The 27434-nt window shown below is 54.1% G+C and overlaps 2 protein-coding genes across 6 annotated transcripts; one reads left to right on the top strand and one right to left on the bottom strand.

Annotated features, from left to right (window-relative positions):
- On the top strand, positions 1-20069 carry ITGA7 (integrin subunit alpha 7). 5 transcript variants are annotated; one of them, XM_045071640.1, is made up of 26 exons: positions 1-685; positions 4760-4887; positions 4989-5068; positions 6205-6460; positions 6972-7103; positions 7394-7513; positions 8358-8565; positions 8674-8867; positions 9230-9318; positions 9450-9577; positions 9686-9781; positions 9928-9989; positions 10136-10305; positions 10735-10884; positions 11534-11649; positions 12132-12324; positions 12408-12488; positions 12594-12673; positions 12818-12892; positions 13036-13138; positions 13675-13851; positions 14026-14157; positions 16792-16905; positions 17114-17212; positions 17301-17426; positions 19366-20069. In XM_045071640.1, the coding sequence occupies exons 1-26, from the start codon at positions 480-482 to the stop codon at positions 19594-19596; spliced, it is 3546 nt and encodes a 1181-aa protein (XP_044927575.1). In that variant the 5' UTR covers positions 1-479; the 3' UTR covers positions 19597-20069. The 5 variants fall into 5 exon arrangements, with proteins under 5 accessions (XP_044927575.1, XP_012901669.1, XP_004773092.1 ...); XM_013046215.2 differs by having other exon boundaries at positions 2-685; positions 6972-7049; XM_004773035.3 differs by lacking the exon at positions 7394-7513 and having other exon boundaries at positions 3-685.
- Positions 20030-22420, bottom strand: METTL7B (methyltransferase like 7B). Its single transcript, XM_004773038.2, has 2 exons — positions 21826-22420; positions 20030-20808 (listed from the first exon to the last, which is right to left on the bottom strand). The coding sequence occupies exons 1-2, from the start codon at positions 22321-22323 to the stop codon at positions 20572-20574; spliced, it is 735 nt and encodes a 244-aa protein (XP_004773095.1). The 5' UTR covers positions 22324-22420; the 3' UTR covers positions 20030-20571.
- Between the last annotated feature and the right edge of the window lie 5014 nt (positions 22421-27434).

Here is a 27434-nt window from a genome sequence, read left to right as displayed (position 1 = left end):
CACCGCCTCCACCACTCGAGGGCTTGGGCAGGAGTGGGGTGGTGGGAGGATAGAAGAGCGCAGGCAGGGGCAGGGCCGAAGCCGGGGTGGAGATCCTGGCGTGCAAGGAGGGTTCCCACCCGGAGTTGCCAGCCCGGACCTCCCACTACCACGCCGCGAAGCCTCCACCTGCCGCGCGAGCGAGGGGCGGGGAAGAGGGCGGGGCCGGGGCGGTGTCCCCGGGAGCGGAGGCGGGAGCCCAAGCTGTCGCCCAGGAGGCGGCTGCTGCAGTCATCCTAGCGGGTGCTGGGGCAGCCGGGCAGTGGGGAGGTGGAGCATCGGGGCGGAGGATCGGAGGGAAAGGGGCGGTGAGGAGAAAGATTGCGAGACCCTTGAAACACCTGCGAGACCCGAGACCAAAGACCCGCCGTGGGGGACCTGCGGCTCCCGGCGCGAGCGAGTTTTCTTGCGTTCGTGGGGAGCGCGCCCAGGGTTCGCCCATGGCCGGGACTCCGGGCCGCGATCCTCGGGGCGGCCCCGGGATTTGTTACCTTCTTGGCTCCCTGATGGCCGGACTGCTCGCTCCGGGGGCTGTCGCCTTCAATCTGGACGTGATGGGCGCCCTGCGCAAGGAGGGCGAGCCGGGTAGCCTCTTCGGCTTCTCTGTGGCTCTGCACCGGCAATTGCAGCCCCGACCCCAGAGCTGGTAAGTCACCACACCCGCCCAGAGTCCCCGTGGCCGAGCCACAGATTTCCCCCACGCCTAACTCCATCTCTTAGTCTTCCAACCCCACGACCACGCAGGCTATCCACAGATATCTCATACTTTAACCTTGCCTTATCTCTCGGGGGTCCAGAGACTACCCTCAGGGACTGAGACCCGGGTCTTGCTTTGTGGTTGAGTTGGAGAGTGAGGTTCTTGTCTTGGCAGGTTTCCCCCAGCTTGCATCCTTGCTTCAGTCCCAGGGTCTGTGACTGCCCTCCTTCAGAGGGCTAGAGTCCCTCAGGAAGGGGGACTGGACATCTTATGTCTACTTACGGCAGGAGGAGAGGGAAAGGACAGAGAGGTTGAAGACACCATGGGAGGATGGCAGGTAGACTCCAGAAATAAATTCCGGTCAGAGCATTGCCATGGGGTGGAAAGAAGACAGTAGGACACTGGAGGCCAGGAGAGCCCTGCCATTTTATTTTGCGGCTCAAGAAAGGTTGGAAGAGGACTTGGGAGGGGAGGGTACGGCAGCCTGTACTAGATGGTTTGATGATAGAGTGGCAGGAAACAGAGCCCCCCTAAGTTGCAGCAGCAGCAGCAGCAGCAGCAGCAGCAGCCAGAGAGAGACCCAGGAGGGATGCTGGCCAGGTTGTTCCCCTTCCTCCTCCAGGTCTAGGAATCTCAGCAGTGGGGGAAGGCAGGGAGGAGTGAGGGGCAGAGGACAATTCTAGTTATTTTCTAATCAGTTCAGGACTCATGGGAGATGGATACATAATGTGTGGGGCCTGTGTCATGTTTCTTGTGCTCTTGGCTCTGCTACATGTATGATTTTAGAAAGAGACAAGGGGAAGAAAGCTTCCCACCCTCTCCTGCCAGGGGGCTTTTCTCTCCTAGGCTGGTGCCTAAGCCACACTAAGTGTCCATTAATGGGATCAATGCTGTCCACTGGGACTGTCTTCTCCCCCATACTATTGGCTTGGAGGCAGAGGACAGGAGATCATTTCTCTTCCCTTGCTTGCTTGAGGAGGAGGGGTAGCTCTAATCTTCCTTTTTCCATTATCCCTGTCATCAGGGAGCATGGTTAGTGGTCCCCCAAACTTTGGGAGAGATAGAAAGCAACTGACTTCATCTCTTCCTCAGCCTTCCATCTGCTTCCTACCTCATCTCTGTCTCCCTCCCTCCCTTCTTCCCCCATCTGCCAGAGTTCCAGGACTGGAGGCCTTTTTAGGACATGCTGAACTCTCTGAGCTATTTCTAGGCAAATTCTAGGTTATTTTTAATAGCTTGGTCTCTTGTTATTTCCCCCTCCTCTCTGAGGGTGGCCCCTGGTTCGGTCTCCCCTTGGCTCTCTTGTCTGAGCCAAGCTGGGGGCTTTCCCCGAGGAGCCTGACTGCCTAACCCTGCTTTTGCTCCTGCAAGGGGGTGCTCTGCTGCCTCGTGGCATGTGAGAGACCAGGTTCCTTGCTCGTTGAGTCTCTACCTTTTGAGTTGCCAGTCGCCTTCACCAGCATCCACCGACTGAAAGAAAGGCTTCACCCATTTTGATGACTTTCAGTCTTGCCCCTGGATGAGACCTTGAAGTCTAACCTTTGCTCTGTAGCTTCAGCCTCCTTTATATCTTTCAGTTGTGAAATGGAGTTTTGATAGTATATATGATAGTACTATCAGGTAGAGTTATAGGATTTAAGAGTTCTTAGTATATACAAAACCCTTAGAATAGTGCAAGGCCCAGAGGGAGTGCTGTGAAAGTGTTAGCACCGTGGTTCTCTGCTGAGCTAGAGAATAGCTTCAGTGCCTTACTGCAAACCTGGATCCAAGGCTTGGCTAGATCACCCTGGTTGAGTCAGCCTTCAGGCCAAGCACCCTCCCCAGAGGGCCACCCAGATTGAGAGTCAGGAAGGGCAGGCCTTGGGTCAGAGCCCTGGAGTGTGTGTAGAATCGGGAGCTGAGGTGGTAGTGGGCTACTCCTTTGCTTCCACTTAGCCAGGCCCCCTGGGAATCCTGCTGCCCCCAACTGCCCACATCATGGTGCTTTTGCAGGCAGTGGCTGCAGCTGTGGCTCCTGTCCTGTCCAGAGGCCCGGGTGGCTGGGGATGGTCAGAAAAGTGTGTGGCTGGGGCAGAAATGGAGAGACTAGAGAAGCTGTGTGTGGGAACTCTTGTTCCAGGAAGAGTCGGCTGGTCTGTTCTCTACTGAGAGTGAGGTTAGCCGTATATGCACACCAGCTTCTTCCCTCCATAGGGACCCCTTTCCTCTAGTACCCTCCCTACTCTAGACCTCTACAGGAGATGTGAACCCTGAATGCTGATACTAGCTTCTCCTGGTGCTTAGCTATGTGCTGACCAGCGGAGGCGCTGGGTGAATAAGAGAGCCCCAGTCCTCCAAGAGATGGCCATCTCTGGGTTTGGAGGTAGTGGGGATACTCCGGACTTGTCTGAAGGTTGGCCATACCACCTGGTTTCCTTTTCTTTGTGGGGTACCCTCCCCTCCCCTTCCTCCTGTTCTTTTCCTGGAGTGCCCTGTCACAGTGTTCTGGAGATAGCCCGTCATTAGGTATGGTGGAAAACTCATGGGTTTTGGAATTAGGTAGGTGTGGATTTGAATTCCAGCTTCCTACTTAATGCATCTCAGTGGGTTTTCTCAACCGAAAGACAGAAGAATCCTCACATAGGATTGTCGTGAAGCTTCAGTGAGAGAATGCATGTAAGTTGCCTAGCCTGATGTCTGAGCATTGGGTGGAGGGTGACCAACGTTAGTTCCTCATATCCCTGGCATCTAGCCTAGGGCCTGACCCATAGTAGGTGCTGGATACTATTACTTCCTGGTCTCGCCAGTGCCCGACACGGGGCCTGGCAGCTGATAGGTTCTCAATACATAGCTGTTAATGAATGCTGAACGCATGCCCTCTTCCTTGCTGCTCCCCGCCCCCTCCTTTCTCTGGACACTGGCTGTGATGCGGGATGACAGCTGCTAAGAGACCAGAGCTGTGGGAAGGGAGAGTGGCTCTGTGCCCTTCCCTCCCCCTCAGAACTGGCACAGTGCCCCGTAGATGCCTGTCTGCAGTATTGCTGGACACAACTTCAGGCCTTGTCCCCCAGAAAGGGAGATGGAGGAAAAGAGTATGGAACAGAGGCCTCCAGGTCTGCCTGCTTCCACTTTTGAGTCTGTCCTTCTGTGAAGAGAGATCCTTGTAGTCAGCCAGTCACCTCACCTTCCCCCTTCCTTCACTCCTGGCCTGTGGTTCAGCCCCAGGAGACCCAGGCAGCCTCCATTCCCAGCATAGTCCTCCCTTGGGGAAGAAGCCTTGGCTGTGATCATGGAAAATTGTCCTGCCAAGAAAGTTGTAGCTGGGAAAGTGTCTGAGGGGGAGTTAGGAGAGGGGACAGGGTGGGGGCAGGGAGGGTGGAGGAAAGGGGAAAATCATGGATGTGGGGAGAAAATGGGGGTAGGATTGGGGACAGATGAGAAACTTGCCCCTACCTTTATGCCAGCTAGAGTGACAGAGAGAATCCCAGGCTGGCAATGTTGCAGGGGGGATGGGGACTCTGATGGGTCCCTGATGAAGGGTTGGGGGACAGACCCATATCGACCCCTTTGCTTGGCCTCTGAAACTAGTCCCTGGGTCACCTCGTGGTGCCAGTCAGGGCCCCTGTTACTTTTGCTCTCAGCATTCTTGGTATTTCTGGGAGGGCTCCAACTGGACTGGGTTTGGGGAGGAGGGCAGAGCCTGAGGTTGGGGCCAGGAAGTGGGTAGGGAAGGACTGGTCAGGAACAGGTGCTGGGAACAGGCGGTTCTTTCAAACTAGCTGCGCTGGCCAGGCCACTTGGTTTGGCGTGCATGTGTGTATCTACAGTGCATGTGGGTCCTCATCCAGATAGTATGTGCATATGTAATGTGATGATTGCGTCTACAAGTGTATTAATTTGCCCTTTGACAGGACTCAGGGAAACCAACTTCCGGCCTTCCTCTTTAGTTCTTAACATTGGCTTGGTTCAGAGGGGTCAGGTCTGGGCTGCACTGGGGAGGCACAGCGCTCTGGCTGCTAATCCCACCCCTGCCCCATTGTACAGGCTATTGGTGGGCGCTCCACAGGCGCTGGCTCTGCCTGGGCAGCAGGCGAATCGCACTGGAGGTCTCTTCGCTTGCCCCCTGAGTCTGGAAGAGACTGACTGCTACAGAGTGGACATTGACCGAGGAGGTGTGGACCCCGTGGGGCTGGGAAGGGAGCATGGCCCGGGGAGGACAGGAGAAGACTTGGCTTCCTCTTCCCTTTCCTCATTCCTGCTGTCATGCCTCTAGCTGATGTGCAGAAGGAGAGCAAGGAGAACCAGTGGTTGGGAGTCAGTGTTCGGAGCCAGGGACCTGGGGGCAAGATTGTGGTGAGTACCGCTCTTTGTGACTGTATGCAGGGGTGGAGGGTGTGTGCATGATGGTGTGTGCGTGTGCACAGGTGTGCTTATAGTACACAGGCTGGCGTGTGGTATGATGGCCTGATTCCCGGACCAAAGGTATAACATAGTGCCTGTCCTTACAAAGTTAAAACCATCTAAGCATCCATCTATACATTTGTCAAACTCTTACTGAGAACCTTTTAAGCATCAGGCATTGTACTAGTTACTGAGAGAGGAAACAAAGATGGAGGAAAAGCCTGGTCTGTGGGTCACAAAGCCAACTGCAGAGTTCTGGAAACTCTCGTTCTCTGTTTTTCTGTGTCTGTTTCTCTCTATATCATCACTAATACATGCAAATACAATTAATAATCTGAGTCACTGTGGGAGCAGAATACGGTTAATGTTTTTTTAGATTTTTTAAATTTTTATTTATTTGACAGAGTGAGATAGAGAGAGAGAATGTATGGGGGAGGGGCAGAGGGAGACGCAGACTCCCCACTGAGCAGGGACTCTGATGCAGGCTCCATCCCAGGACCCTGGGATCATGACCCCAGCCGAAGGCAGATGCTTAACTGACTGAGCCACCCAGGCGCCCCAGAATATGGTTAATGTTAAGTGAGCAGTACAGTCTCCAGTATGTGACAGTCCAAAGGAGGAGTAGTGAGAAAAGCCTGCGGGGAGGAGCAGGGGTGGGTGGAGGGCAGAGTTCAGCCAGCCTTTCAAGAAGAAGCAATGCTTCAAGAGTGGAGAGGGGAGGAAGTTCTTCGCAGGCAAAGTGGTGGCACTGACAAAGGTCCAAAGCCAGGAACAGCTTGACATATTGGGGATAGGCCCATAGGGCATGATTACGGAGGCACAAGTGCCCTGTGCTGGCTTGGTGCCTGGGGGTCCAGGCAGAATGTGGAACAAGGTGTCTTCCTACAGCGCAAGGCAGTGAATGCAGATGGGATAAGTATGTGTATATTGCCTAATGCTGGGCAGGGTGGGGGGTGGTCCCCAAGTGATGTGTATGTGTCCATGCGCTTGCCAAACGTCTCATGTTGGCTGTGTGGCTCTGGCTGGTCACCAGCCCACATGGGGCAGGGTGTAGAGGGGGTATGACCCTGAGTCGCCTCCTCCCACAGACCTGCGCGCACCGATATGAGGCTCGGCAGCGGGTGGACCAGATCCTGGAGACCCGGGATGTGATTGGTCGATGCTTTGTGCTAAGCCAAGACCTGGCCATCCGCGATGAGCTGGATGGTGGGGAATGGAAGTTCTGTGAGGGGCGCCCCCAGGGCCACGAGCAGTTTGGGTTCTGCCAGCAGGGCACAGCTGCTGCCTTCTCCCCCGACAGCCACTACCTCCTCTTTGGGGCCCCGGGAACCTATAACTGGAAGGGTGAGTCACTCCTCAGGGAGGGGACAAGGGAACCAAAATGTCCTCTGACCTCAGAGGCAGGATTGGAGGGCAGCACGTGGCCAAGCATGCCCACACGTTTCCTGCCATGGCGCCCTGGGGCACCGCCACGTCTGCCAGCCCCCTCACGCCAGCACACACACACACACACACACACACACACACACGGGGGTGTCTCCTCTCCTTCCAATGGCCGAGTGTTCCCCACCAAGCCAGCATGAGCCCCCACACGCACGGCTGGGCCTGCTTGCTCCAACACCTCAGCCTCACCGCGCCACTCCCATTCCCGTCTCCGCACGCCACTGCTGGCTGAGCTGACACTCGGTGAGTGGGGTGGCAAGTCTGTGGGACCAGAAGCTTGGGCTGGGCCAGGGGCAGCGAGGGGGCTGCAGAGGAGAGGAGGGGCTTCCCCGTGTGCCTGTGGAACCAGCGTCTGGCCTGAGAGGGGCTCTCCGCTCCCCCGCCCCGGGCACTAACAGGTCTGTCCTTGCAGGCACTGCCAGGGTGGAGCTCTGTGCACAGGGCTCAGCGGACCTGGCGCACCTGGACGACGGGCCCTACGAGGCGGGGGGTGAGAAGGAGCAGGACCCCCGCCTCATCCCGGTCCCTGCCAACAGCTACTTTGGTAGGGACCCCTCCCTGGCCCAGAGCTGCTCTAACCCTCTGCTCCTCTTTCTTGTCCTCCCTCTCCACGCTCCCATCCTTCTGTCTCTGTCTCTGTCTCTGTCTCTCACCCTTTCTCTCTCTGTCTTTCTGTCTCTGATTCTCATCTCCCTGGTCTCTTTGTCTCTCTCATATTCTTTCTCTCCCTCTTCCTCTTCTACTGGCTTCTTCTTGCCATTATGTCTGGCTCTGTCTCCCCATTCTGTGGCCCTTCCTCCTTCCCTGGTGTGTCCCCCCACCTGCCCCCCGCAGGGTTGCTCTTTGTGACCAACATTGATAGCTCAGACCCTGACCAGCTGGTGTATAAAACTTTGGACCCTGCTGACCGGCTCCCAGGACCAGCCGGAGACTTGGCCCTGAATAGCTACTTAGGTTTGTAAGCTCCCACCACGTCCCCCCGGGCCCTGTGGGCTTGGCCTGGTCTCCCTTCCTCTCCTGTCCTGCCTTCACCAACACACACCCAGGGAAAGACACAGTGGGCCCAAATTTCAAAGAAGCGCTAGGCCCAGTGACCAGGCCTGAGCAGATGCCCCAAGGGGGGATGGCCTAGGGGGCTGTGAACGGGGGTCTCCATGGAGAAAGAACCAGGTGGGCTGAGATGGTACTGGAAAAGGAAGGTAGAGCTCTAGTGGGACTTTCTCTGAGAGATGGATGGTGGGCACATGCCAGAGAAAGGTCTATCCTTGCTGGTAAGTCTCTTTCATTGTCTCATCTGCAACCCTTTGCAAAGGGGAGGAAACCAGGCCTGGGAGATGTTGGGGTGAATCAAGTTCTTTCCCACTCCCCCTTCTCTCCCGTTTATCCATGTGAAGAATTCCTCTCCCTGTGAGCATGGTGGGAGGAGGGGGCAAAGAAGGTGCATCCGATGGGGCTGGGGCCTCCTGGGTGTGCAGAGAAGAGAGCAGCTCCCTGGGGGATCTTAAGCGTGGTGCCCTGCTCTGCTCTTGCCCAGCCAGCTTGCCTTCCTCTTTGTTCCCCAGTCCCCGAGGCTGACCTCACTGCACTTCTTGTGCCAAACTCCAGTTTCTGGATGTGGGAGGACAGTCAGGCCCCTGGAGGGGGAGGCAGAGCAGTCCAGCTGTGTTGGTGATAACTTGGAGGGCACCCGTACCTTTTGGCTCCAGACCTGTGAGGAGGGGGTGGAGTGAGGGGAGCCCAGACACACCTTGGCTCCTGAGTCTTTCGGGAGGGCTCACTGCTAAGTCACCCCACTCAGGTTTCTCCATTGACTCGGGGAAGGGTCTGATGCGTGCAGAGGAGCTGAGCTTTGTAGCAGGGGCCCCCCGTGCCAACCACAAGGGTGCTGTGATCATTCTGCGCAAAGACAGTGCCAGCCGCCTGGTGCCCGAAGTTATGCTGTCTGGGGAACGCCTGACCTCTGGCTTCGGCTACTCGCTGGCTGTGGCTGATCTCAACAATGATGGGTGAGAGTGGCCACAGGGGAGTGGAGCCTGGGAGAGGCTGGGCCTCTGGCATCTTTCTGATGGGGAGGGAGCCACACTGACTGTCTCTGTCTCTCCATCTCTCCCTAGCTGGGCAGACTTGGTAGTGGGCGCCCCCTACTTCTTTGAACGCCAAGAGGAGCTGGGGGGTGCCGTGTATGTGTACCTGAACCAGGGGGGTCACTGGGCTGGGGTCTCCCCTCTCCGGCTCTGTGGCTCTCCTGATTCCATGTTCGGGATCAGCCTGGCTGTCTTGGGGGACATCAACCAAGATGGCTTTGCAGGTGTGACTGGGAACTGGAAAGCCTTGGGGGAGGGAGGGGTAGAGGCGGGATGGGGAAGGGCCTCAGAGGTCCAGGGAGAGGCCTTCTGAGGGCTCCGGGACAGAAGCAACCTGGGCTGGCGTCATCTTGAGCTTTACCAGCTGTGTGACTTGGGTCAAGCGAACTTTCTGAGCTGGTAATGTCTGCAGAGAATAGCTAAGAGGCTTAAAAATGATGTGTGCAAGGTGCCCAGGACTTAGTAGCCTCTCAGTAAAATAACAAATATATTATATAGAACTGAGTGACTGAGGGAAAGTTAGGGTCTGGATGACCAGCCCCCACCCCCTGCCCCAAGTCTGACTACCTTTTTCCCATACCCACAGATATCGCCGTGGGGGCTCCCTTTGATGGGGATGGGAAAGTCTTTATCTACCATGGGAGCAGCCTGGGGGTTGTTGTCAAACCTTCCCAGGTGAGGGGGTTCGTTGGGATGAGGTGTGGGGGAGAGTGGGTGTGGGGGGACTTAGGGGGAGCACAACAGCAGAGGGCAGGGGGTGGAGCTGGGGGTGCCGCTGTGGGGGAGCTGATGGTCTGGTCCCACAGGTGCTGGAGGGTGAGGCTGTGGGTGTCAAGAGCTTCGGCTACTCCCTTTCGGGGGGCCTGGATGTGGATGGGAACCATTACCCAGACCTACTGGTCGGCTCCCTGGCTGACATGGCTGTGCTCTTTAGGTGAGGTCCTTGTCTCCTCTGCCTCAGCCTCTCCCTCCCTGAGGCCCGCGCCTCTCTTTCCCAGCCTCAGAGTCTCATGTTCCTTGTGCTCAACTCCCTGTTCCCCAGGGCCAGACCTGTCCTTCATGTGTCCCACGAGGTCTTCATTGCTCCCCGAGCCATCGACCTCGAGCAGCCTAACTGTGCTGCTGGCCACTCTGTCTGGTGAGGTGGGGCCCGAGGGAGGCAGGGAGCTTTCAGGGCCCACTTCCCCTACTCTCCCTTTCCCTGCCCAGTGTGGGGCTGTGGCTGGGGCAGCAGGGAGGCGCTGGTCAGTCAGTCTGGCTCAGGAGTTCCCCTTGCCCCCACAGTGTGGACTTGAGGGTCTGTTTCAGCTACATTGCCAGCCCCAGAAGCTACAGCCCTATTGTGGGTGAGTGAGGTCCCACTGCTACTTCCCACCCCGTTGGGTTTCAGGGTGGGTCACTCTGAGGTGGAGAGAAGGGAGTCTCAGAGATGGGGTCAGATGAGAGCAGTTCCCCAGCTCACTGGTTCCTCTCTCCTCTCCACTCGCCACAGCCCTGGATTATGTGTTAGATGGGGACACAGACCGGAGGCTCCGGGGCCAGGTCCCCCGTGTGACCTTCCTGAGCCGTGGCCCAGACGACCCCAAGCACCAGGCCTCAGGCACTGTGTGGCTGAAGCATCAGCATGACCGAGTCTGTGGAGACACCATGTTCCAGCTACAGGTGGGCCCTGACCCCTTGGCCTCTGTGAGTCATTGTCATTGCCTGATTTCTTCTCTTTGATTTCTTTTAGCTTCCTCCCTAACATGTTCACACTTCATTCTTTGATCTCAACTTTTGGGAATCTTCCCTTCTGGGCTGACCTCCTCCTCACCTGCTGCCTTCTGTGTCTTCTGCCTTCTGTGTTGAGAGTATAAGTTCTGTCCTACCTGGAGATGGAGACAGCAGTTTCCTTTGTCACACCTGGTCCTCAAAGCCCTGGATCCTGGTCTCCTCCCTTTTCCACCCCAGTTGCTCTCCCTCCCCCTCACTCTGGTCTCTACCTCTCTCCCTCAGCTCCTGACAGCTCTTGACAGCTTTCAGAATCTGTCCTAGGTCTGGCCAGCGCCTGATGATTGTTCTAGTATGCATGTCCATCTTTCCTCTTCTCAGGAGAATGTCAAAGACAAGCTTCGGGCCATTGTGGTGACGCTGTCCTACAGTCTGCAGACCCCACGACTTCGGCGACAGGCTCCTGGGCAGGGGCTCCCCCCAGTGGCCCCCATCCTCAATGCTCACCAGCCCAGCACCCAGCGGGCAGAGGTGAGCATGGGTTCTGGTTTAGCTCAGGAGAAGGAGCTGGAAGGACTAATGATCATCATCCCTCACAGTGACAAGCATTCATAGCTTCCAGAACTCTTTCACATGCTACCCTAGCAGTTCCTCACATCTCTGGGTGCTGTGACAAGTAGACCACAACATGGTATATAGCTCAAGTGATCACATGTTCCTCGTTCGAGGGGACACTGATCCTCCATTCCATGCATTCATTTAGGGGCCCGGGCTGACAGGGATCTGCCATCTTCAGACATGGCCTCCAAGGTCCTTAGGTCACCTCCATCCCTGTCAGTTGGAAGGGGGAGCGTGAAGCTCTTCTGATCAGTCTGGAAGTGAGGCCCTTCACTTCTCTTCACATTAAATCCAGAATCAGTCGCATGCAGTGTTGGCTAGGGAGATGTGGTCTTGTCGTGGCCTCTACCTCAGCATCATCCCTTGCTCGCTTCACTGAGGGCCACATAGCCCACGGTGGTTCAGTGATCAGCTCAGTGTCACACGGCTAGTAAGCAGCAGGTCTGAGAGTCAGAGCCCCGTGGCTTCATCTTGTGATACGCCACCCCACTGTGTCCCATGGCGACACATTCACCTCCTGCCTCACCCCTAGGAATGAGCCTCTCCTCACGTCTCTCCCTAGATCCACTTCTTGAAGCAAGGTTGTGGCGAAGACAAGATCTGCCAGAGCAACCTGCAGCTGGTCCATGCCCGCTTCTGTGCCCGCGTCAGTGACACGGAATTCCAGCCTCTGCCCATGTGAGGGGAAGTGAAGGGTAGCGGGGGCGGGGGTGGGAAGGCAAGAGATCAAGGAAGAGAAGGAAGCCCCCTCAGGAGGGACAGGCCGAGGGAGGGCGGAGGCTGATAATTCAGAAGATGAGGGTCAACAGTGGGGCCACAGAGTCTCTCTTGGCAAGGAATACACCTTCCCAGGATGCATAATGATAATGGTAACTCCTACCATTAGCTCCTCTGTGGATGAGAACAGGGGCCTAGAGAAGTTAAGTTCCTTGCCCCAGGAGAGTAGGTAGAAGAACTTGGACCGGAACAGTGGTCTCCTGGCTCCCTGTCTGGTTCTCTCAAGTGTGGGAAGGCCTGAGGCTTGGACAGGTGGGGAGGGCGCTGCGGTTGAGCCAGTGGGAGGAGAGACCAGGGAGTGGAGGTGGGAGGGGAAGAGGCAGGAGAGAGAGAGGCAGGGGAAGGCGTTTAGATTTAGAGCATGAGTGGGATCTGACCTCCAGGGATGCAGATGGGACAACAGCCCTGTTTGCCCTGAGCGGGCAGCCGGTCATTGGCCTGGAGCTGACGGTCACCAACCTGCCCTCGGATCCAGCCCAGCCCCAGGCTGATGGGGATGATGCTCATGAAGCCCAGCTCCTGGTCACCCTCCCTGACTCTCTGCACTACTCGGGAGTCCGAGCCCTGGACCCTGCGGTGAGGGCCTGTGGCAGGGTGTGGTGGGGTTCCTTGGGGGCTCCGGTAACCCAGACTGACCTCTCCCTCTCTCCCCACTGCAGGAGAAGCCGCTCTGCCTGTCCAATGAGAATGCCTCCCATGTCGAGTGTGAGCTGGGGAACCCCATGAAGAGAGGTGCCCAGGTTGGTGTGTCAACCTTATCCCTGTCCGAGTGCCTCTCTAAGTGCTGAGCCCTTCTGCACCCCCTTGCCTTCTCGGACTCTAATCACTCTCCACTCTTGGCCTAGGTCACCTTTTACCTGATTCTTAGCACCTCAGGGATCACTATCGAGACCACAGAAGTGGAAGTGGAGCTGCTGTTGGCCACGTGAGCCTGGGGGCACCTGGTGGTGGTGAGGGGAAGGGCAGCTGGGTTGGTGCCCACCTGGATGGGGCTCTGTTGTCTTCATCTGAGCCCTCGGGGTAGCACCTTTGCCCCGTTGCCCAATGTGTGCTCCTGCGCACTTACCAGGATCAGCGAACAGGAGCTTCATCCCATCTCTGTCCGAGCGCTCGTCTTCATTGAGCTGCCGCTGTCCATCACTGGGTAAGCTCTGTCCAAAGGGGCACATTGGCCCAAGGGGTGGGCACTACTACTCCCAAGCTCTGGCCTGGGCTCTGCCTCCTGGCCCTCCAAACAGCCATGCCCCAGGCCTCCTCAGTGCCCCCGTTCTGACCCTTCCCCACCAGGGTGGCCATTCCCCAGCAGCTCTTCTTCTCTGGTGTGGTGCGGGGTGAGAGTGCCATGAAGTCCGAGCGGGATATAGGCAGCAAGATCAAGTATGAGGTCACGGTGAGTGTTCTGGTGAGGCCCCTGGTCAGGCCCCTTCCTTCTTGGTGCAGAGAGAGGCTGAGGCATGTTGCAAGGCTGTAGTTCTCCTACTATGTGGCGGCATGATAGTCCAGCGAGTTCAAGGCCTCCCCTTGCTCCTGGACCTTGATTGTGGTGTTGGTGTTGGGGTCTCGTCATGGTCATCTCTGTGTGGACATCTCAGTTGCTGGTCTGGGTAGGCCATGAGGGTCCTGGGAAGCTTTAATGTCAGAGGCTTTGGCTGAGGGATGGGGCCGAGGGGGAGGAGGACTGATGTCTCTTCTTAGAACTCTGCTCTTGCTTGGCTGAGGCCTCCCCACCCTCTCAGGGACATCTCCAGGCCTTCCTAGTTTTGGGGTAGGAGAGAATGATGATTGGTGGGGTCTAGGATCCCAAGTCTTTGTTGAAATTCTGATTCTGGGGGGGCCGTCCCCTCAGCTCTTACCCCTCTTTCTCTGCAGATCTGTGGCCCACTTAGAAACAGAGTGCCCTCCCTTCACACTCCCTTCTGCCCACAGGTCTCCAACCAAGGCCAGTCGCTGAACACGCTGGGCTCTGCCTTCCTCAACATCATGTGGCCCCATGAGATAGCCAACGGGAAGTGGCTGCTGTACCCCATGCGGGTGGAGCTGGAGGGCGGGCAGGGGCCCGGGCAGAAGGGGCTCTGCTCCCCGAGGCCCAACATCCTCCACCTGGTGAGGCTTAGGCAGGGTGGTCAGGACCACTGAAGCAGGGTGGAGGGGGGTTAGACCTCAGGAAGGATGTTGTGGGGGCTGTGGGAGGCCTGGGGGAAGGCAGTGGGGAGGAGATGCTGTCTCGGGATTGCTGCGTTCAGAGTGACGCTCACTGCTCACACTCCCTGCATCCAGAATGTGGACAGCAGGGACAGGAGGAGGCGGGAACTGGAGCAGCCTGAGCAGGAGGAGCCTCCCGAGCCGCCGGAGCCCAGCACATCCTGGTGGCCGGTGTCCTCCTCTGAGAAGAAGAAAAACATCACCCTGGTGAGGGCAGGGCAAGCATGGGGCAGTCTGAACGAGAGGCGGAGGTGTTGGTGATGAGGATGCGGGGGGAGAGGGAGTCTTAGGGCACTGGGTGTCCAGGAGGCTGGCCCATTGACAGGCGTGATGGTCACACACCTGGAGCGAGTTGACAAGACAGTTTATATCACAACCGTGAAGCAGCTGCTGCAGCATGGATTCCCCTGTGACCACTGAGTATTCACTCCAGAGGGAGGGTCTTGGCCAGCAGCCAGTTGGCCACACAATTAGTTCCTTGTTTGGCACAGTTTTGTTCTTCAAGTGGATGTGTTGAGCCAATGAGCATGCACTCTGTGCTCATCCCTTGTAGGATGGCGCTGGCCGTTAGTGTGGAGCAGACAGATTGTGGGTATTTGGCCTGGTTGCAAGGAGGTGGAAACCCAGGTGTGGAAGGGGGGGCAATAGAAAGAGCCGAAGAGACTGTTGGTGGGGGGATATGAACAGCTGGGCCAGGTCTGGCATCGTCTGTCTGGAAGGGAGCTCCACTGTCATACCCTGTCTCTCGTGGGGGCCCTCAGCTCCCCTGCTCCTGGAGAGCATGGTGGGAGGCAACACGAAGGCACATGGGGGTCGCGTAAACTTGCGTCATGGTCGGTTCCCTGTTACGGATATTGTCCTGTCTTCTCCACGTGGCTGATTTCCCCCTGAAAGGCCTCCCTTTCTAAGGAGAACTTGGAAATGGATTCTTTTACTTAAAATTACTTTTCAACAAACTGACCAAGGATTCTTGAACTGCTCAAAGATGGCAAAATGAAAGATGATTCAAAGATCTCAAATGCTCTCAAAGCCCTTCTCCTGTACAGGAAATGTGGTGCATATAACATAATTTTTAGAAAAGATTTTATTTATTTATTTGACAGAGAGAGACACAGTGAGAGAGGGAACACAAGCAGGGGGAGTGGGAGAGGGAGAAGCAGGCTCCCCTCAGGGCAGGGAGTCTGAATCTGACTTGGTAGGGCTCAACCCAAGACCCTGGGATCATGACCTGAGCCAAAGGAAGATGCTTAATGACTGAGCCACCCAGGCGCCCCTGTCACAATTTTTAGGCAGACTGGATCATCAGGTGGGATTGGGCCAAATGGATGTAGGTCAGATCTGGAAGGAGACGGGCTTATGTCCCTGGTCCCCAAGCAGCTCCTGGGACAACCTCCACCTCCTTCAGTGGGTTTGGGCTTACCATAGGAACGCACAGACCTGGATTCGAATACCTGTTCTACTGCTTACCAACTTGCCAGCTGTGCAAACTGAGCCAGGTCACCTGGCCTCTTTTATTTTTTCTTTTAAAGAATTTATTTTTGGGGTGCCTGGGTGGCTCATTGGGTTAAGCATCTACCTTCAGCTCAGGTCGTTATCTGCTCAGCAGGGAGCCTGCTTCCTCCCCTCTCTCTGCCTCTCCGCCTGCTTACTATCTCTCTCTGTCAAATAAATAAAATCTTTAAAAAAAAAGAATTTATTTTTAAGGGGCACCTGGGTGGCTCAATTGGTTAAGAGTCTGCCTTTGGCTCAGGTCATGATCCCAGGGTCCTGGGACTGAGCCCCGCATCGGGCTCCCTGCTCAGCAGGTAGCCTCCTTCTCCCTCTCCCTTTACTGCTCCCCCTCCTTGTGCTCTCTTGCACTGTCAAATAAATTATTTAAAAAATCTAAAAAAAAAAAAAAGAAAAAAGAAAAAAGAATTTATTTTCAAGTAATCTCCACACCCAATGTGGGGCTCGAAGTCACAACCCCAAGATCAAGAGTCTCATGTTCCACTCACTGAACCAGCCAGGTTTCCCTCCCTCCTCTTTTTTTTTTTTTTTTTTTTTAAAGATTATTTATTTATTTGACAGAGAGAGAGAGAGATCACAAGTAGGCAAAGAGGCAGGCAGAGGGGGAGGGGAAGCAGGCTCCCTGCTGAGCAGAGATCCTGATGTGATGTGGGATTTGGGGCTCGATCCGAGGACCTGAGATCATGATCTGAGCTGAAGGCAGAGGCTTAACCCACTGAGCCACCCAGGCGCTCCCCCTCCTTTTTTTTTTTTTTTTTCTTAAGTGATTTCTTGGGCCAACATGGGGCTTGAACTCATGACCCCGAAGTGGACGGACCCAGTCAGGTGCCCTGCACTTGGCCTCTTTGAACTATAATTTCCTCATTTGGAAAATGGAGGTGATGATAATATGCACCTTCCAGGACAGCTTTGTTAAGTCCCTTGCGGATAGCAGGTGCTCAGTAAATGGGACCATTGTTCTGTAACACAAGCATTAACTGGGGAAGCTACTCTGTTGCTGCTGTCAAATAAGAGACCTCCTCCCTGCTCCCCATGTATTCCAAGGCCAGACAGACCAGATTTGGGATAGACTGCTCTTTTGGACCATGGGGTTAGTCTGGGAAGACTTCCTGGAGGAGGTGAGTTTGAGGTTGAGTGAGGAGAATGGGAGAGATAAGAGTAAGGAACAAGGGCAGTAGGGGGTCCAAGGTGTGGGAGCTCATGGACGGACGGCGTGAAGTCTCTGGGCAGATTCTGTGTCCATGTGAGCACCTATAGCAGGGTGCTGGGCCCTGGGGAGGCTCAGTGGGCTGGGACCAAGTGGCTCAGAGCCCTGCCTGTCCTGGTCCCTAGGACTGTGCCCGGGGCACTGCCAGCTGTGTGGTGTTCAGCTGCCCTCTCTACAGCTTTGACCGCGCCGCTGTGCTGCATGTCTGGGGCCGCCTCTGGAATAGCACCTTTCTGGAGGTAAGAGCACCGTGGAGGTGGGGCGGGCATCTTCTTCCCCAGACTCATTGCTCTTTCTGCCTTCGCCTTGTCTGAATGCAGCACCCTCTTAACCGAAGACAGGCAGAAATGCCCTCTATGTTGGGCACGATTCCACTTACAGTTTTGGGAGCTGGGGTGGGGGGCCCTGGAGCATTGAGGAGAAGTCGGTCCTCCTCTGCTCCCGTAGGAGTACTCAGCTGTGAAGTCCCTGGAAGTCATCGTCCGAGCCAACATTACCGTGAAGTCTTCTATCAAGAACTTGCTGCTCAGAGATGCCTCCACAGTGGTGAGCTGCGGGCCTGGGCATGTTGGTGTGGGGAAGCTCTTCTTTCCCTCTGCTCCAGTCCCTGTTCCCTTAACCCTTCATTCCCCAGATTCCCGTGATGGTTTACCTGGACCCTGTGGCCGTGGTGGCAGAAGGAGTCCCCTGGTGGGTCATCCTCCTGGCCATCCTGGCCGGGCTGCTGGTGCTGGCGCTGTTGGTGCTGCTCATGTGGAAGGTGAGGCTTGGGGGTGGGGATGCTGGGCTCCCTTGGCTGGCTGCAGGCCTTTCATGCTACGCTTCTGTGTCCCACCTGCTCTCTCATTTCTTTGGCCCACCTGCGCCAAACACTTGTATGTCCCAGGGACTCTGTTGGGCTCTGGATGATTCAGAGAGAAGTCAGATGCAGATCTGATCCTCTGGGAGTTGATAGTCTAGTGGGGGTGGCGAGCTTTGTAGGAAGGACCAGGCGGAAGGCTCTCAGGCAGGAGAGAGCAGTGGGAGTTCAGACGTGAGAAAGCTGGAGAGCATGGGGCTTAGCAGAAGGTGGGGTCATAGGATCTGGAGGTGGGAGGTGAGGTGGGTGGGACAGTGGGAGACAGAGCCATGGAGGCCAGGGAGTTGGGTCTGATTTAACCAGAGCATGGCAGGGAAGGCTGGGAAGGAAACTGTGACAAAGAAGACACAACAGCGCAGAGAACCTTCTCCAGGGACTGCCTCCAAGACTGAACTCAGACCCTCCATGTACCAGGCTCTACATGGAACCGTCTTCATACACACAGAGTGTAGACAGAATCCTGTTTGTGCCAGGGCTCCCACCCAAAAGCACACACATGCACATGTCAGTACGGGAATCACTTTCATCACCCATTGTTATACCCCGAACTGCATGCCACATCTGGGCTGTGGGGCACCATGCATGTCTTTGGGGCCCTCTGGAGAACTGCCCCCAGTCCTCCCTGGACCAGTTGCAGAGCACCAGTACTGTTTGGCCAATGTGAGTCATCAGCGGACTGGGCCCCTGGATGAGCTTTCCAAGTGCAGGGAACCTGGCCAGCCTTAGAGGAGGTTCATACTTTCATGAAACTGGCTCCAGAATCCCCGTTCCCTGCTTTCTTGGAAGGGGGACAGAGTAGATAAGGGCCCCACCTCTCCTGAGTCTTCCCATCCTCCACCTCTTCTGTTCCCCTCCGCCCTTGACATCCCAGTGTGGCTTCTTCCATCGGAGCAGCCAGAGCTCATCTTTTCCCACCAATTATCACCGGGCCCATCTGGCTGTGCAGCCCTCGGCTGTGGAAGCTGGGGGCCCGGGGACTGTGGGGTAATTGTGTGTGTGTGCATGTGTGTGTGCGTGTGAGTGTGTATGTATGCGTGTGGTAGAGCCCCCAGCATTCAGGGAACCAGGGTGAAGAAGTGAGATTGCATGAGGGTGGTGTGAGCTCTAGGAACGGGGGTGGGAGGTCATTATAAGGGTGAGTATCCACAACCGGAAGCATGCACAGTGGGGTGGCTGGGCTCATGCAGTGTGAGCATGTGGGAGTGCAGGAAGGTGCTGTGCATGGCTTTTCTGTGGGCATGAGACAAATGTGCAAGGACATGCTGTGCAGTCTGAGCAAGTAGGAGCCTCAGGTGGCTCCGAGTGTGAGTGTGCAAGGGGCATATTTACACCTTGGTATGGAAGGGCCAGCATCTTCATGAGGTAGGGAGGGGTGAGGCCACCCTATTCATGGACCAGAGGGCCCTGCCCCAGGGGAAATGCCATTTGAGTACATGGGATGAGTGTCTGGGGCTTGGGAGGGCTCATTCCCAGTAGGCAGGGGTCTAGAAAGCCATATTTTGGTCTCAGATCTTGTTTATGTTCTGGGGCATGCTGTTGGGTCTCTTCAAAGGCTTGAATGGGGTCAGTGGTCCTGATGCTCCATCTTCAACCCCCTCTTCCAGTACCCAAGGCAGAGGTCCTTGGTCCTGCATCTTTGGCCCTTCCTGGTCTTTCTCTGGCCGTGAGTGAGGACCTGGGGCCCGGCATGAATTGTGGCACCTGTGGGGGCCATGCACTGCACGGGACACTGTCTGCCCCAGCTCCTTCCTGCTGCAGCGGTGGAGGCAAGGTGCTGGGCTGTGCTGGGCATCTGCCCCGGGGGCCTCAGCTCCTCACATCTGGCCTGGGGTCCTTACAGATGGGATTCTTCAAGCGGGCGCGGTACCCCGAGGCCACTGTGCCCCAATACCACGCGGTGAAGATCCCACGGGAAGACCGGCAGCAGTTCAAGGAGGAGAAGACAGGCACCATCCTGAGGAACAACTGGGGCAGCCCCCGGCGGGAGGGCCCTGATGCGCACCCCATCCTGGCTGCTGATGGGCACCCTGAGCCGGGCTCCGATGGGCATCCCGTTTCAGGCACCGCCTAACACCCTGTGTCCCAGCCTGGCCCACGGGTCCCCTCCACCCTTTCCCCAGATATGGCTCCTTGGGGTGAAGAGGGTAGAGTGGGTTGTTGGCGTCCCATCAGGATGGGATAGAATCTGCTTCCTCAGGGGCATAGGCATCTCCACCCACCCCCAACAGAACTTCCCCTTAGAACACTGTGAGATGAGGGTGGTAAGTCAGGAATGGGGTTGTGGGGTAGAAGGAGAAGGACAGTGATGTCCTGATGAAAACGTGGGAGAAGGACCCTGATCCCTCCCTCTCCCATTCATTCTGTTTAACAGGACCCCAAGGACCTGTCCCCCAGAAAGTGCCTTAAGTCCAGAGGGTTGGGGAGAAGGTTGTGTTGCTGACTCAGGGGCTCTTCCCTCCCTAGTTTCGCCTCTCCTCTGACCTTAGTTTGCTGCATCAAACTAGTGGATTTTGTCTATTTATTAAAAAGTATTTGAGGACAAAACTTCTGGCTTCTTTGCTGAGTGTTGCTCTCCCGCCTCCAGGGTCTCCAGGAGAGGACTGCTTCTTTGCACCCCCACAGCTCAGGACAAAGGTGGCAGTGGGAGGGAGGGCCGGGGGGGGGGCCCAGCAGGAGCACGTGACTTTTGTGACCAGTTCCTGGAGGCACATAGCTGTGGTCTCAAAGAGGAAGGAGACCCTTACTATGGGAACAAGGGAGAGGGACAGGGAACCACCTTAGCAGTGGGTGGGCAAAAATTGGGAGACCCCGTCTATGAATTTGTCAAGGATATAACAGGATATTGCTTTCCTCCCTGTGGTCAGGTTAGGAATAGAGCTTTTATACTTTGGAAGGAAGGATTGAAATTAGACGCCAGGCAGAGATGGGGGAAGGAAGGAGAGGAGCTGGTGGGGGGAATGGCTTCTCTGACTAGATCCCTCTTAGGAGAAGACAGGTTAGCCGGTGGGTGGGATTGCTCTGGCTGAAGGCAGGACTCCGGGAAGGGTTATTTCACAGCCTTTCCCATGATGTGGGGCCCAACAGGCAACCACTTGAAGGGAGGGGGCTGGTGTTCCATTTGGAGTTGAGAGAACTGGGCACTCTTGAGGTCCTTCCAAGTCTCTCTGGTGAGGCAGCAGCCATCCCCAATGTGTTTCCAGGTAGGCTGTAAAACTTGCTGCCACAGAAAGGCCCAGCTTCCACGTGGCTCAGCCACATGCTCCCAGAAAAAAAACACTCCTCCCTGGGAGAGAAGAGAAAGTTAGCGTCACTTCTTTGCTCCATTCCACAACCTTCCTCCCACCTCATCTCCACCCCGCTGTTGGTGAAATGGGGGTTGCTGGTTCCCAGGTCTATGAAGCACGTTATTCTGCTTCTGACTTTCTCTGTAGGCCCTGGCTCCTCCCCTCTCACTCAAAAGCGCATGTGAAGAGCTGCCCAGTGGGGGTGACGGCTGAGCCACCTTTAAAGGATGACCGAGGGACAGCCTAGCAGAGGGCAGATGGATGAGGAGCTGGAGAGAGAGGAGCAGAGACCTCACTGTAGACTGAGACGCTGTCTTCTGAGACTCAGACGCATACATCCAATCTTATCCTTTGGCCAACATCCTAGGGAAAACTTGCACCTGACTCATGACTAATACTGGGGTTCCTTCCGCCCTTCTCTCCTTGCTGAACCCTCTCTAGGTGATCTCATGCACCCCTGTGCTCTGAATTTACAGCTTGTGACTTCCACATCTTTCTCTGACTTCCAACTGCCTCTATGGCTTTCCTGCCTGCCTGTTTCAGTGGCACCTCAGACCTAACAAATCCCAAATGGTTTCTCTCATGTCAGCAATTGAGACTTCCCTCTACCCTCTTTCCCTCCACCAGTCACTCATGCCAGAAACCTGGAAACCGTCCTCAAATCCTTTCTTTACTCAGCCCCAAATCATATGGATTCTATGGACTCTAATATCCAGAGCCCTTTTTTATTTTTCCCACTTCCCCACATCCTGCTTAATCCCTCAGATCTCAATGTAAACATCACTCTGTTAGGTGTCTCTGCCCCCGGGCCCCCCCCGCAGCTGCTGCATTAGGTGGCTCTCCTGTGGGCTTCCACAGCACTCTACTCTATCCCTTGGAGGCCCGGTCATGTTCACTGTTGACCAGCAAGTGGCGGTGGATGGGTGTCTAACGTGCCAGCACACCAGAGTCCCGACCCCAGAGCGGCCCTGCGGCTGTCGTCTGCCCCATGCCCATTCCCTTTCCACGCTGCTCACCGGCCTCAGCACTCTGTGGACTTCCTGCAGGACCCTCCTCGGACTCTGCACGGAGCACAGCACCAGGGTGCTGACCACCACATCCATGCAGCCGTCCGCCAGTCCTTTCATGTCCTCTCCGGAAGCCACCACAAACTGTTCATACTGGAGGTGCCTGTTCTCCGCCATGCTCTTGGTCAGGAACTTCTCGAAGTGGGGGTTTGGGTCCAGGCAGGTGATCCTGCAGCCCGCTGGGTAGAACTGGAAGTTGGCCCCCGTGCCGCAGCCCAGCTCCAGCAAGGACACCTTTCCGGAGGCTCCCGCAAGCCCCTTTATCTGGATGAAGAGCTGCTGTTTCTTACTCTCCATCTTACGGTTGCACTTGGCCGTCAGTGCGGCCATCAGGTAGGGGAAGCACATTTTGCAGAGGGGCTGCCAGCAGCCCAGCAGAGCCAGCAGGTGCAGGGGCAGTGTCAGGAGCAGCACCAGCAGCTGCAGAAGGTGGACAAGGGCGTCCATGACTCGCCAGCTCGGAGCCACGTTCTGCTGGGACACTGGCCTTTTCTCTGTCTCCAGTGCCGCACACGGGAGCCTCTCCCCCTCCTGGGTTGGGACTTTGTTCCCTGTTTCCTACTTGTCAGCTTTCTCTTTGCCAGGGTATAGTGGGTGCATGGAATCCCTCCAGAGGGCACAGGTCCTACGGCCCTATAGCTTTTTGTGGAGTGAAGGGACAGGTGGCATTAGTGTCCTAAGTTCTGGGGCACTGTGTGTTGAGGGTGGGGGTGTGCTGATTATTTCAGAGAGGAGTGGAAAGGGCAGAAGGGGATAGGTCTCAGATTGCAGCTTTGTGGGGGCCAACCCGGGACGGGCCTGACTCATCGGCCTGTGCTGGCCTCATTCTGTCCCCAGAATCTGGTTATGTAAGCTGGGAAGTCTGGTTGGGTTCCCCTGGCACACCCCCAGCGTTCTGTAAACTGTAACATGCCTTTGCCCCAGATAGAAGCCAAGCACAGAGGATTCCGGGTAAGGCCAGACTGGTCAGGAGAAGGAGGGAGACTGCAGGGCAAAAGAAAGGCATTTTCTCAGCTGACTGGTGTTTACTATCACATTCAAGACTGCACTACCCCAGCAATAGAAGAAAAGAAGGGAGAAAAAGACAGCATGGGGAAGAAGAATCAGCAAGCCCGGATCCCATTATAACTTGCCGTGTCTCTTTGGGCAAGACTTTTTACTTTCTGAGCTCCAGCTTCTCAACTGTAAAATGGGGAGATGATGACAGATTGGATGCGCCTTCTGTAGTTTCTAAGGGCTCCTCCTGCTCCTGCATTCATGTGACCTAAGGGGAGTGGGGGAGGAAAGGCGGCAGGTGACCCCAGCTCTCCTCACAGCCCAGGATGGTACTCCCAAGACTTTGGTCCCAGGCTGCCACTGAGGCAGCCCAGTCTCAGAGCCCAGACTTTGGGGTCACAGGCATCTTAGCAGAAAGTCCCCAAATGATTAAGCTGTGGCTTCTCTTTTGGCAGAAGCGTGGAGGAAGCGCCCCACAGACAGTTCCACAGGATAGCCACCAATTGCCTAGTGGCCAAAGGGAATTTTGTATAGAGAAAAGAAAATCAACAGCTTGGCATTATACAAGAGGGAAATGACAGTAGTCTAAAAGCTCATGAGTGGCATTTCCCAGGGCCACTGATGGCCTCTGGGGGAGGACTGAGTTTAGACAAAGTCTCTGGTGGAGAGGGCTGCTCTGTCGAAGCCCATTGCAGCAGCCCTCCAGTCAAGCCCACCAGGGGATCTGCCCCCGGCCTATGGGGGCCTTAGAGAGGAGGTGTGGGGATAACTATGAGCTATTTCAAGAAAGTGTCTTTTCCCACACAGAGTTGCCCGAGCCGGGGGCAGCCCCCGTGCTGCTGCTCAGGAGAGCGGTTTTGTGACCTCCCACAGTCAGACGCAGCCTTCTCTGGGCTTGGCTTCTAATGTGACTGTAAGGGAGGCAGCAGTTCTTCATAGCAGGAGTACGAGCTCAGGAAGGAAGTGGCAATGATCCAAGCCTGGTCAGAACACGGTGTGGGCGCCCAACGGCCTTCTGCAGTAGTGAAGAGGGTCAGGGGAAGCCATGCCAACTGGGGGCTACCTCTTTTGGGAATGGGTGAGGCGCTCAGTTTAGTGGAGAATGGGGTGAGCTCGAGGGGTGGTGGGAGGTGAAATCAGAGAGTAGTCGCTCCTGACAGGTTTCTTTTTGCTTGTAAAAGAATCGTTAAACTCTTTCTTGGAAAAGCTCATACATTCACATTGCACAGAATTTAAGAGGTACAAAGGGATTACAGAGAAAATTCTCTCCTCCACTTTAGTCTCTCAGTGACTCAGATCCCCTCTCCTGAGGCACTAAACGTCACAAAGCCAAGTTCTTGGAATCTTTCTGGAGATGGAGATGATCTGCAAAATAGCACATGACACACCTACTGCACATTTAGATGTGTACACATGTGTGTGTACACATGTTCCTTTTTCTTTACACAAATGGTAGCAAATTGTCCACACTCTTGAATACCTTGCTTTATTGGGTTTAGCTGATACTGCCCAAGGATCTTCCAAAGTAGCTGTTTTTTATTTTATTTTTTAATTTATTTGACAGGGAGATAGAGAGCACAAGTAGGCAGAGTGTCAGGCAGAGGGAGAGGGAGAAGCAGGATCCCTAGGAAGCCTTATGTGGAGCTTGATCCCTGGACTCTCTCTGGCCATCACAAAACTGACTGAGCCACCTAGGAGCCCCCAAAGTGGCTATTTCAATTTACACTTTCACTAGTAACATTTTGTGTTATGCATCTTTTATCTATCTATCTATCTATCTATCTATCTATCATCTATTATCTATCATTTAGCTATCTGTCTGCCTACCTATCATCTCTACTCATTCACTCATTTATATTACTACTGACTTACAGATTTCTTATTTTATTCAATGGGTTGTAGTCTTGATACCCTCTTTAGGTATAGTTTTATTGATGTATAATTATGAACAAGAGAACATACATAGTTACAGTGTATGCTTGATGGATTTTGGCATATGAATACATCTGTGAAACCGTTACCACATTCAACACAGTGAACATGTCTACCAACTATGAGCGTTTCCTCACATCTCTTTGCAATCCACCCTTCCCTCTTTCATCCCCATCTTCAGGCAACCGCTGGTCTGCTCTGTCATTATAGGTTAATTTACATTCTCTAGAATTTTTTATAAATGGAATCCTATAGTATGTACTCTTATTGTCTGGATCCTTCCTTCCTTCCTTATTATTATTATTTTTTAAAGATTTTATTTATTTATTTGACAGACAGAGATCACAAGGAGGCAGAGAGGCAGGCAGAAAGAGGAAGGAAAGCAGGCTCCCTGCCAAGCAGAGAACCCGATGTGGGGCTTGATCCCAGGACCCTGGGATCATGACCTGAGCCGAAGGCAAAGGCTTTAACCCACTGAACCACCCAGGCAAAAAAAAGCCGCTCCTTTTTTTTTTTTTTTTAAGATTTTATTTATTTATTTGAGAGAGAGAGAGCAAGCGAGAGAGTGCACACACAAGCATGGGAGCCTCTGCCTAGAGGGTGAAGAAGGAGGCTCCATCCCATTAAACAATGACTGCCTGTTACCCCCGCCCCCAGTCCTTGGAAACCACCATTATACTTTGTCTTTATGATTCTGACTGCTCTAAGTACCCCCTGTAAACGGAATCATACTGACCTATTTTGCTTAGTCAAATGTCCTCAAGGTTACCCGTGTTGTAGCATATTGAATAATTTCTTCCTTTTTAAGGCTGAATAATATTTTGTTATATGCATATACCACATCTTACTTATCCATTCATCTATCAGTGGACATGGGTTGCTTTCATGATTTAGTTACTGTGGATAATACTCCTACAGACATGGGTATACAGGGGTACCTGGGTGGCACAGTGGTTAAGTGTTGGACTCTTGGTTTTGGCTCAGGCCCTAGTCTCAGGGTTGTAGGATCAAACCCACCTCGGAGTCTGCTTCAGATTCTCTCTGCTCCTCCTGCTCATGCTCTCACTCATTTTCTCTAAAATAAATAAATAAATCTTAACCATACCCCCCCACCACATAGGTCTGCAAATATCTTTTTGAGACCCTGCTTTCAGTTCTTTTGGGTATATTCCTGGAAGTGGAATTACTGGATTATATCATAATTCTAGGTTTGATTTTTTTAAAAAAGATTTTATTTACTTATTTGACAGAAAGAGATCACAAGTAGGCAGAGACGCAGGCAGAGAGAGAGGAAGGGAAGTAGGCTCCCCGCTGAGCAGAGAGCCCGATGCGGGACTCGATCCCAGGACCCTGAGATCATGACCTGAGCCGAAGGTAGCGGCTTAACCCACTGAGCCACCCAGGCGCCCTAGGATTGATTTTTTGAGGAACCACCATACTGTTTTCCACGGCACCCATTAAGAATGACATGGGGTTGGGGCACCTGGTGGCTCAGCCAGTTAAGTGTCTGCCTTCGGCTCAGGTCATGATCCCGGAGTCTAGGGATAGAGTCCTGCATTGGGCTCCCTGATCAGCAGGTTATCTGCTTCTCCCTCTGCCCACTTGTGTTCTCTGTTTTGCAAATAAATAAAGAAAATCTTAATCCTTGTATTCAAAAAGTAGTTACATTTAAGATAATTTTACTTCTTCCTTTGCAATTCTGATGACTTTTATTTCTTTTTCTTGCATTGCTTAGGCTAGAATTTCCGGTAGTGTTAATACAAGTGGTGAAAGCAGGCATTCTTTCTTATCTATCTCAGAGGAAAATTTTATTTTATCACCATGGAGTGTGATGTTTGCTCTGGGTATTTATTAGGGTTATGTGAAATATATTTTAGGGAGAACTGACATACTTTTTTGTCTGAAAGTATATTTCCCCAGTTGCTCATATCTTCTTTTGTCCTGTCAGTAGTATTTCAAAGATCTCTTCATGTAGGTACCTAACATTCATTTCTTACTTACTTTCTTTCTTTCTTCTTTTTTAAAAAAATTATTTGACAGAGAGAAACACAGTGAGAGAGAGAACAGAAGCAGAGGAAGTGGGAGAGGGAGAAGCAGGCTTCTGGCTGAGCAGGAAGTCCAATGCGGGGCTGGATCCCAGGACCCTGGGATCACGACCTGAGTCAAAGGCAGATGCTCAACAACTGAGCCACCCAGGCACCCCAGATACCAAACATTTCTTAAGCTTATTTCTAGTTATATTACTTTTTTTCCCCTAATATACAAGGAAGTCTCTTCTTTACTTCTCTCTTCTAACAGGTTTCTATTTGTATATATATCTCGTCATTTTTGTTTCTGAATGTTAGTTTTGTACCTAGTCATCTTATTAAATGCTCTTATTGTTTATTCTTTTTATTCAATTCTTTTTCAAAAAATATTTATTTATTTTAGAGAGAGAGAGGGAGAGTGTGAGTGAGGCGAAGGGCAGAGGGAGAGGGAGAGAAAGGGAGAGAAGCAGACTCACTGCTGAGCTGAGCATGGAGCCCCACAAGGAACTCAATCTCAGATCAGGACTTGAGCAGAAATCAAGAGTTAGACACTTAACTGACTGAACCACCCAGGCGCCCCTCTTTGGGTTATCTAAGCATAAC

Source organism: Mustela putorius, unplaced genomic scaffold, assembly GCF_011764305.1.
Source record: "Mustela putorius furo isolate JIRA1106 unplaced genomic scaffold, ASM1176430v1.1 tig00003988_pilon_pilon_pilon, whole genome shotgun sequence".
In the NCBI taxonomy this organism is placed as follows: Eukaryota; Metazoa; Chordata; class Mammalia; order Carnivora; family Mustelidae; genus Mustela; species Mustela putorius.
The sequence above is the reverse complement of the archived record's forward strand: the minus strand, read 5'-3'. Positions and strand labels throughout refer to the sequence as shown.